General features: G+C 59.1%; 1 protein-coding gene across 2 annotated transcripts; it reads left to right on the top strand.

The window, feature by feature from the left end:
* Positions 1-286: 286 nt before the first annotated feature.
* CTDSP1 (CTD small phosphatase 1) lies at positions 287-6,062 on the top strand. 2 transcript variants are annotated; one of them, XM_045855009.1, is made up of 7 exons: positions 287-442; positions 1,896-2,044; positions 2,485-2,586; positions 2,699-2,755; positions 3,407-3,499; positions 3,631-3,816; positions 4,374-6,062. In XM_045855009.1, exons 1-7 carry the CDS (start codon positions 376-378, stop codon positions 4,500-4,502), a joined length of 783 nt encoding a protein of 260 aa, XP_045710965.1. In that variant the 5' UTR covers positions 287-375; the 3' UTR covers positions 4,503-6,062. The 2 variants fall into 2 exon arrangements, with proteins under 2 accessions (XP_045710965.1, XP_045710954.1); XM_045854998.1 differs by having other exon boundaries at positions 2,482-2,586.
* The last annotated feature ends 4,575 nt before the right edge of the window (positions 6,063-10,637 follow it).

The raw sequence follows: 10,637 nt of genomic DNA, 5'->3' as shown, positions 1-10,637 counted from the left end.
GGAGCGCGGCAGGAACCGGGCTGGCCCCGCCTCCCCGCCCGCCGAGTCGCGCCGGCCCCAGAAGTGATGAAAGCTGCGGCCGAGTCCTGGTCACGCCGAAGCCGTTGCCCTTTTAAGGGGGAGCCTTGAAACGGCGCCCGGGTTCCATGTTTGCATCCGCCTCGCGGGGAGGAAACTCCATGTTGTAACAAAGTTTCCTCCGCGCCCCCTCCCTCCCCCTCCCTCTAAGAACCTGGCTCCCCTCCCCTCCGAAGCTCGCGGGGATCCCTCCCTCCCACCCCTCCCCTCCCCCCCGCGCCCCGATTCCGGCCCGAGCCGGGGGGGAGGCCGGGCGCCGGGGCCAGAGTCCAGCCGGAGCGGAGCACGCCCGGCCCCATGGACAGCTCGGCCGTCATTACTCAGATCAGCAAGGAGGAGGCACGGGGCCCGCTACGGGGCAAAGGTACAGGGGGCCCGCGGAGGGGGCTGCAGCCGGGGCGCCGCGGGAGCGGGGAAGGAGGGGCCCGGACCCTCCCCCGGGCAGCCGCCGCCGCCGCCGCCGCCGCCCCGGTCGCCTGCCTTGGCGGGGCTCGAAGCTCCCAGCCGGAGAGGAAGCGGGGAGAGTTTGAACTCGGGGAGCCTCAGGAACGCGGGGCGGGGTCTGGCGCCTCTCGGGTGCTCCCGTCTGCTCGAAGTGGGGAAGCTGAGGCATGGGTAGACATAGGGCTCCTTCGGTGTCTCCTGGGCTGCCAGTGCGCAATGCCGGAGAGCTGCCTCCTCCACCCCCCCACCCCCCACCATGAGCGCCACGGGGCTGGGCGGTGGAGGACGGTGAGAGAGGGCGCCTTCAGGCCACCCGCGGAGACTCCGCCCCACCCACCCACCCACCCACCCAGGGCTTCGGTTTGGTTGGGTCTCGGGAGGGGTGCCGAGGTGACAGCGGGCTGGGGAGGGTTGGAAGGATCTCCCGCCAACACACAGCCGCGCTCCCCACAAACTTCCGCGTCACCCGGGGAAGCGCCGGGCCCCTCAGGGGCGCCGAGGGGAGCAACTACTTCCAGGAGTCGTCAGCGCGCCCGCGGGGAGACCCGTGCTTTGGGCCGGGCACACGGCGTCCCGGATGCAGGCCCAGGGGCGCCGGGCCTGTGCACACTAGTACCGGCCCGGGAAGCGCGCCGCTCGCTGCGGCGGGACCCTGGGGCTGGCGGGCCTGACGGGCCTGAGCTGCAGGTCTGCCCCTCCCTGGCCCCGTGTGGACTTCAGAGGCTAGGAAGTCCTTTCAGGTCTGCCCACCTCGGGCCTGAGCCTAGCTCCGCCCGAGGGCGACGACCCGGGGCCGGGTGGAGAATGGGCCTGTCAATCAGCCGGCGGATACTCGGCTCTAGGTTGGAGGTTGGGGTGGGGTGGGGCGGAGCGGGGAGGGGGCGGGGGAGGAGGAGGAGGCGGCCAGGCAGATGGCTGCAGGACACTGGCCCCAGGTCCACCCACTGTCTCTGTCCAGCCTCAGTGAGGACTTTGGACTCACGGGGCCCTGAGAGTATAAAGGGGGGCAGGAGGGGGCTCCAGGCCGCAACCGTCCTGGTCCCAGCTGGGCAGGGGCTGCTCAGGTAAGGTGGATGTCAGAAGGTGCCCCCAGTGGGGCCGATATCCCAGCAGTGATGGAGGCAGGAAGAGACTGCACCCTTGGTACCCCCCTCCAGCCAGCCCACTCCCTAATGGGCACTCTTCTGTATCCCCCCCCCCCCCAACGACTTGTGGGGGAGCAGAGGGGTAGCCTGGAGCCGCCCTGGCGTGTCCCCCTCAATGAACAGGGTATGGTGAGAGCCTGGAAGCCCCCCAGGGGCTGGCACCTGGGCATAGGTGCATGCCTGTGCAGGCCAGTGTGCACGCCCCCACCGTGGACCTCCCTGCCTCAGGTGACCAGAAGTCATCCGCTTCTCAGAAGCCCCGGAGCCGGGGCATCCTCCACTCACTCTTCTGCTGCGTCTGCCGGGACGATGGGGAGGCCCTGTCCACCCACAGCGGGGCACCCCTGCTCGTGGAGGAAAACGGAGCTGTTCCCAAGGTGCGTGGCGGCCAAGTGAGAGCTGCAGGGACCCCTGGGCTCATTCACCCCGGGCAGAGGGCAGGGGTTGGGAGAAAGGGTTTTTCCTGGCCTGCCTGCAGGCCCTGGAAGGTACTGAGGAGGGTGGAGCCCTTCTGGGTCTTCCCAGCTCATCACCTGAGAGCTCCAAGACCTCTACCAAGAGAATTCTAAATTTCCACCTTCTAGGGGGATGCTGTTCTCTACCTTGGTTTCCCAAGTGGGGAAGTGAGGCCCAGAGAGCCAGGCAGCCTGCCGCAGGCTCCCAAGTTGGCAGGAGCAAATGTGGGGGGAGGGCAGTCTCTCTGCATGTCCCTCTGGCCCCCCCAGGTGGAGGGCTGTGGGAGGGAAGACCTGTGTAGGAGCTGTAACTGGGGTGTGGGTGAGAAGCCCGAAGCTATTCCCGCTCATCCCCGCAGCAGACCCCAGTCCAGTATCTGCTCCCTGAGGCCAAACCCCAGGACTCAGACAAGATCTGCGTGGTCATCGACTTGGATGAGACCCTGGTGCACAGCTCTTTCAAGGTGGGCCCTGCCCAGCAGCCCCCAGCCCTGGGTTTTGGAGAGGCCTGCCCTGGCCGGGGAGGGCGGTCTGGGCAGGGCTCCCCCCAGCTCCAGCCACTCTTTTCCCCCATAGCCAGTGAACAATGCTGACTTCATCATCCCCGTGGAGATCGATGGGGTTGTCCACCAGGTGAGGGGCTGGGTATTGGGGGAGGCAGTGGGCTTAGCACCTGCCATTCAAACAGGCTCTCCCCACCAGTCCAGAGAGCTCCATAGAGGTCTTTGATAGATGTGGAATGTCCGAGGCCCAGAGAGGGTGTGACTGGTCCAAGGTCACACAGACCCGCAGGTACTTGATTCCAAGGCCTGCAGGGAGTGGGGTTCTTTTTGGCATCCCCTTACCCCGCTTTGCCCGGGACCCAGTTCAAGTAATTCAGGATAGGTTGTGTGCCATCCAGCCTGTTCTCCATTACTTGGCTCGGGAGCCGGTGCCCTGCAGCCTTGGGGTGAGGGGGCTGCCCCCAGGCCCCTCCATTTGGCTGAGGCCTTGGTGGGGGACGAGCCTGGGAATTAGTGATTCCCCTTGAGGCAGGGCCTGAAGCCTGGAAGTTGGAGGTTTATTCTGACCCTCTTTGGAGAGGGTGGTGGTTTCCCTAGCAGCAGTTTGGGTGGCTGGCCAAGTGGAGAACCGCCCCCCCCGCCGCCACTTCCCACTCCGCAGGGCCTGGGACCAGCCTGCTCCCTGTGCTCTTCTGCCTCCTTCACTGGCTCCCTCCCAGCCCCCTGCCACCCCTCCTCCCTGCCTGTGGTCCGGCAGTCCCCTCACTGGCCCACCCCCCAGGTCTACGTGCTGAAGCGGCCCTACGTGGATGAGTTCCTGCAGCGAATGGGCGAGCTCTTTGAGTGCGTGCTGTTCACTGCCAGCCTGGCCAAGGTGAGCCCCACACCCTCTGCAGTCCTCCCGGGACAACCTTGCCCTGCCCTGCCCTCCCCTGCAGCTTGCGGCCTCTGGGCAATGACCTCTGGGTCACCCTTGGCCCCAGATGACTCACCTTCCATCTGCAGTATGCAGATCCCGTAGCCGACCTGCTGGACAAGTGGGGGGCCTTTCGGGCACGGCTGTTCCGGGAGTCATGTGTCTTCCACCGCGGGAACTACGTGAAGGACCTGAGCAGGCTGGGCCGGGACTTGCGGCGGGTGCTCATTCTGGACAACTCCCCTGCCTCCTACGTCTTCCATCCGGACAACGCCGTGAGTGCTGTGCAGGACCCAGCTAGGGGGCTGACACCCAAGAAACAGGGTCTGTCTGTTTGTGTCCCCCTCCCCACTCCCAGGCTGGGCAGTGTCCCGGGCCTGGCGCTCTCCACTCCTCCTGCCCTCTCACTGACCTGTGTCCACTGGCCACGTGCTTTGCTGACCGCTCAGTGCATCCTGCCTGTGGGGGGGGAGGGGTGGCGCTGGGGCTGGGGTCCCGGCTGGGCATTGGAACTGCTGCAGTTTTTTAAGGTGCTAGCTGTGACCAGTTTAGTGGCTCACAGAAATAATTTAGGGGGTCCTAGCTGGGATTTTTTTTTTCAATGAAATAAAATAGGAATATCAGAGGGCTTTGCACACAGTTAGGTGAAGTATCATTTCATAAAATTGTTGCTTTGTTATACATGTAAATGTAATTTCCTGGAGGCTGCTGTCAGAGTGTCTGAAAGCTGTGGGGAAGGGGCTTCCAGCAGGTCGCCCACCGAGCAATGGGTGCTCAGGGATGGCCTGCATATTCTGCGTCCAGGGTGGTGACCCTCCGCCCATCTGCCCAGGTACCGGTGGCCTCGTGGTTTGACAACATGAGTGACACAGAGCTCCACGACCTCCTGCCCTTCTTCGAGCAGCTCAGCCGAGTGGATGACGTGTACACAGTGCTCAGGCAGCCACGGCCTGGCAGCTAGTGAGGTGCCCTGGGGCCAGGACCTGCCCCTGACCACACCTACACCCTTCGCACGTGGACTCTTCCTTAGGAAAACCCAGCAGCCTCGGCCACCTCAGTGCCACGGGGAAGTGGGCGTCTCCCCTAGCAGCCTGGCCAGGCTGTGAAGGGGGCAGCAGGCTGCACAGAGGGCAGTGAGACCCTGGGTCCCTGTGTCAGTGCCTTAGAACTTCCTCTTCTTGGGGGACCTGAGGGGCCCTGCGTGCTGCTCCCCCTTTCTCTCTGTGCTGCCCTGTTTCTCTGCTGCCAAATGGGCCCCTCGGCCCTTTCCGGTTCTGCTTGGGGGAGGGGGCAGGGTTCCTGCTGCCCCGTGCCTTGGGCCCCCAGCCTGGGAATGATGGACACCCAAGTGCCTTGCTTAGAGCCCTCTTCCCCACCACCTGGTTTTCCCAGGGCCCAATCAGGTCAGCTCTTGCCTGAACAGCTTCCAGGCTGCTGTTGGGGGAGGAACCAGTCTCCCCACCGCCTCCGCCTCCGTGGGGACTGATAGAGACCCTACCGCCTCCACCTAGGAGGGTGGGCAGGAGGGGAGAGGAGCTGTTACCACTTGTGAAGGCAGCAAGGGTCTGTCTGTCCTTCAGGACCTGGAGTCCAGCTTCTCTGGGCTCAGTGGCTGGGGGCTGCTCCCTGCATCACCCAAGCCCCGACCCCTCCTGTCTACTTTGCCCACCCGAGGCCCTGGGGCTTGGCTCCCCCAGCTCCAAGTGTGGGGACATAGGCAGGACCCTTTTGTGGTGCCATATAAATATGTATATGTGTATATAGATTTTTAGAGGGAGGGTAGGGGTGGAGATACGCCTTCCTCACCCCTTTTCTGGGCCCATAAATTGCGGGGAGGGAGGGAGAGGATTTTTACATTTTTCAACTGCTATTTTCTGGATGAAACAAGCTGGGCCAAGGGGCCCCAGGCCCTGTCCTCTGCCCCCCACATCCTCTTCACATCATTCATTCATTCATTCATTCATTCAAAACACACTTACTGAGCACCTGCTCTGTGCCCAGCCTGTGCTAGGGCAGCCAGCTGAGTGGGTGTTAGGGGATCTCTACACCACCTAATGGGTGTTTCTGCCACCCACTCCATACTTCACCTGTGCCTTTAGGGGATCTGCAGGAGGTGGGACCCTTCTTGTGGGGTTTGGGCATATTCCTGCCAAGCTACACCCCTCCTCCGTGCCAACCCACCCTCTGCAGCCCCCTGCCTCATCCTGCTGGCTGAGGGCTGCTCCCGGATGTCCTGCCTTCCACTTCTGGCTCCTTTACCTGGAATCCCTCCCCCAAACGCTGAGCCTGGACGTCAAGGCCTTGGGCTCTCCCAGGGACCTACCTAACAGTTAAGGGGACCCACATGGCCATGCCAAGGGGAGTGTCAAATGGAGATGTTTATTCATCCCCCCACCCAGAGCTGGGGGTGGGGTGGAGGACATGGCTGGTCTGAATCCAGGGACCCTCCCATTTAAGTGCCTTCTCTGTGATAGAGAGCCCCTCAGTGTGATGAGAACTAAAGAGGAAGCCAATACCCCCATCCTGCCTCTGTGATCATTTGGGGGAGCCGGGCAGTGGGGGAGGGACTGTGTCCCGTGAAGCCACGCCCCGTTTCAAACCCTTGGGAGCGGGGAGGGCCAGAGTGCAGGTCGCCCCGTTCCCCTGGGGCTTCAAGTGTGAGAACCAAGAGTACTGTTTAATTTTCATACTTCTCTCAGCCTCAGTTATCTGATCTGCAAAATGCAGATCCGCGCCCTGCAGAACTGATTAAATGCCTGCACTTGGAGGACTCCATAAGATTAGCTCTAAAGCTTAGCCGAAATAGTCCCTAGGGGAGGCCCCAGGAAGGTATTTGGAGACGAGAGGGGTGTGGTCTCTGCCCAGGAGTCTAGGTTAGGAGTTTCTGAGGCCCCAGAGGGTGGAGGTGGGGCGCAGGACGAGTTACAGAGAAGCCAAGTTCAACTGCAAACGCAAGAACTTTGAACGACATGGGCCTCCCTGGTGGTGTCGCGAGAAAGGCTGGCAAGCTGAGGCTTCGGGGACTCTGGGGAGACTGGGTGGGACGGCTGCTGGGTCCTGTTCTCTCCGCTCCCTTTCACCTCCCCCCTCGCGGCCTCCAGCTGGCCGCGCCCTTGCAAGAACCTCCGGGCCACTTCCTGCCCCCTCCCCTCCGGCCTTGGCAGCACTTCCTTTGCAAAACTGGGCAGCCCCAGGCCCTGGCAGGAAGTGCCCTCCCGGCCCACCCACCCAGATCCGCCCTCTCCTGCTTCCCACGGTGGCCACTAGAGACCTCTCCGTCATTGTGGACTGCCGTGCCCTCCCCCAGCCCGTCCCCACCCCAACACCGGGGCTGGAAAGATAAACGCCTCACATTCAGTCCTCTCCCGGGGGTGGGGGGGGGTTAGTTCCTCACACCCCACCCCCACCCTGCCCACTGGAGGAGATCTGCTCCTCCCAAAGGTTGAGCCCTGTCTCCCCATCTCCAACCCACCTACCCCTCCCACTCTCATCCCCTTGTGAATTCAGCCTGGAGACTGCCTCCTGGCGCCCCAGATGCTGGTCAGCCCCCCAAGTGTCTGAGGACGGCCTGCAGTGTATATGATACCGCCCCTTTCCCCTAACTCGCTCCCCTCCCCTTTTCCCTGGTGGGAGCACGCTGGGAAGCACCGACCTGGGAAGGGAATCTTGAGCACCCTCGCTTAGTTCCATCAGCTCCATCCAAGTGTGAGCTGGAGCCTCAGAGCCTCTGCCAGGGTTAATACCCAGTCCCCCTGCCTCTGCCCTTGTCCTCCTCCGGGTCCTCCTGGATTTCCTGCTCTCCATGCAAACGCCAGTCCCCCGGATTTGCATCCCAGGGGCCCACACAGGCCAGGGAGTCACCAGGGCTCCGAACTTTGAATGGGACCGCAGCCAGCCTTTCCCCACCACCACCACCCACACACGCTTCACCCACATAAGGCTCAACTTAACCACATATATCTGCAGTTCCTGCGTGCCAGGCATGGTGCCAGGCCCGGGGACACACCATGACTGGGGTATGCCTCTGCTCTCAAGGAACTCACCCCTGAGTGTGCAGAAGGGCGCCTGAGCAGACTGTCCGAAAGCTGAAATGCTGCAAATGTGCAGCAGAGAAAGTGGAAGGCCTGGAGCACAGGGGGACCCCCCCCACCCTGCCGGGGATGGCCATGGGGGTTTGGGAGGTGCATGCGGAGGAAGTGCAGCTAAGAGGAGTTTGGGAAGGAGGAGAGGCTCGGGTGTTGGCGGCTGGCGGCGAGGAGGTGCGCCCTAAAGGAAGTCAGGGAGCCCGGAGCCGGCTGGAGAAGGGAGCGTGGGGAACGACAACACTTTTGGAAGTGTGCACAGCGGGGAGCGCGGGAGGTGACGCTGCAGATGGCAGGGGGGTCCAGGTCAGGCAGATCTGTAGGCAGACCGAGGCGGTCGCCTTCTTTCTTGCAGAGGGTGCCTTGGAGGGACACCGAACAGGAAAGAGGTGCGCTCAGTCCTGGCAGCGTTTGTCCCCGTCGGGAGCTAAGACACGGGTAGGGCACTGGAGACACCACTGGGAAGCCACAGCCGCAGAGGGTGGGGACTGAAGACTGAGCTGGGGCAGAGAAGCAGAGTGAAAGGAGGAGGAGGAAGGATGGATGTGAGATAGGAGATAAACTGGACAGGAAGCTGCGGCAAGCTGGCTCTGGGGACAGCGGTGGGAGAGAAGGGAGGCCGGCTTTGGAAATGTCAGCTGTGAAGATGTCTCTAGCCGGGCCCAGGGTAAAACAGATACTCACTATTTGCCTGTTGCACACACACACAGCAGGCGGGACAGCCACCTGATGCAGTACAACTGTTGGCAGGAGTGTAAACCGGCACAGCCTCTTCGGGGAGTGATTGGACAGTACTGTCTTCCAAAACTATTTTTAAAATTCAGAAGCCTTTGATCCAGCAATTCCACTGCTAGGAATTTATGCTGTAAACGAAAATGTGTATATGTATGACCTCGTATGTATCCCCGTGTTAATTGCATCCTTGTCTGTAACAGCAAGACTTGAAATAACCTGTGTCCATCAATGAGGGCTGGTTAAACAAATTCACTCCGTCTGTGCCTGACAACACCATGCAGGCATGGAAAACAGGGAAGTGGAACTATCCAGGTAGATACAGAACGATCCCCAAGGTAGACGAGGAAATGAAACAAAGCAAGAATCATGACAGTGGTGATGGTGTACTGCCACTAAGGAGCACTCTAAAAATAGGTGCACATGTGCACTGTTTTGTACCGCAGTGGGCAACGAGAAGCGGGCACTGTGGCTCATGCTGGGCAGCAGGGCTGGGCGGCTGGGTGGAAGTCACCCAGGAAGGGAGGGGCACATTTTTACTATATACCTGTGCATCTTTTGAATTATTTTACCAAGTGCATTTATTAATTTTAAAAAAATGATAAAAATCGGTTTAAAATAAAAAAAGACATAGTCACCTTTCTGAACGTAACATCATACAGAACTCAGAGTCTGTGTCTTTCCTTCGATCCTTGCCTGCCTGCCCTACCCCAGGCACAAGGGTCCAGCAGTGAGCTACAGAGACACTGCGGGGAAAACAGAGGTGGGACAAGTAACGACAAAATGGGAAAAGTAGAGAGTGGTGAATAAAGAATTACAAACGTTTGTACTGCCATGTACGAGTCATCACCCCAAGATGACTTCTGATCGCAAAGAGGGGCATGTGCCTTTAAGTGGGGATCCCTGGCAGTGAGCAAGGGAGCAAACTCTGCATCACTCCCACTGGGGCAGCCTGCCATCACACAGCCCCAGTGTGATGTGATGATGCACTGGGAGATGCGAGGCATCACCCTTGCGGGTGCTGCTTGAAGCGCAGTCCGAGGTCCAGCAGGCACAGCAGCCTCACCTGGGAGCTTGTTGGTAATGCAGATCCTCAGGCCCCGCCCAGACCTATTGAATCAGATTCTGAAATTCACAAAGGTTCCCAGGTGATTCTCATGATAGTACAGTTTGAGAAGGGCTGGCCCTTTTCAAGTATTCTTTTTTAAGATTTTTTAAATTGATATATTCTTAGACAGAGGGGAAGGAAGAGAGAGAGGGACAGAACCATGAAAGTGTGGTTGCCTCTCACACACCCCGCTCCAGGGACCTGGCCCGCAACCCAGGCATGTGCCCTGACTGGGAATTGAACTGGCAACCCTGTAGTTCACAGGCTCGCGCCCAATCCACTGAGCCACACCAGCCAGGGCCCTTTTCAAGTACTCTTGAAAAAAACTGTTCAACCAGAACTTATCAATCCTTTAGAGGTACTTCCAGTTAGTGGGAAACACAGGAGGAAGAGGAACAAATTAAATAATGCACAAGGACTTTGACAAATCCACAGTGCAGACAAACATTCTACAACAACAATCCTTGCCCTGGCTGGTGTAGCTCCGTTGCTTGGAGTGTCACCCTGAAAATCAAAAGGTCATGGGTTCAATTCCCAGTCAAGGCACATGCCTGTATGAGAGGCAACCGATCAATGTTTCTCTCTCACATCGATGTTTCTGTTCTGTTTTCCCTCACCCTCTCTCTGACATCAATTTTAAAACAGTTTTTAAAAAACATAAATAATGGAAAAAAATTGTAAAAAGTAAAACAACTGTCCTTGACTCAAGTCAGTCAGTGCCATAGAAAAAAGCTGGGGAACTGTTCTAGATATTAAAAAACACTGAAGGTGTGTAACAACCAAAGGAAAGGCATGATCTCGACCAGGAATCTGTACAAACAGCTGTTACAGTCCTTGTGAGGGCAGTTTGAGAACATGGACCGTGGACCGGAGAGATGACGTCACAAAGGACTGGTGACGTTCTCAGGCGAAGGCCGGGTGACAGTCACGAAGGAGAATGTCCCCAGTCTTAGTCAAGGGCCAAACTAGATATTTTGGGCTAACACGGTATCTGCAACTTTCAAACACACATGCATGCACAATGAATGAGAATTCTCGATTCCATGGGTATTTGTTGTTATAATATTTTTCTATTATTTATATTCTTTTTATTTTTGACATTTTCATAATAAAAATGGAAAACAATTTTTAAAAACATAGGTTCTGCCCTGCCTGGCGTAGCTCAGTGGATTGA

This window comes from Phyllostomus hastatus, unplaced genomic scaffold (genome assembly GCF_019186645.2).
Source record: "Phyllostomus hastatus isolate PE091 unplaced genomic scaffold, TTU_PhHast_1.1 phas_contig_137, whole genome shotgun sequence".
Lineage (NCBI taxonomy): Eukaryota > Metazoa > Chordata > Mammalia > Chiroptera > Phyllostomidae > Phyllostomus > Phyllostomus hastatus.
Note: the sequence above shows the minus strand (reverse complement) of the source record. Positions and strands in the feature narration are given on the sequence as shown.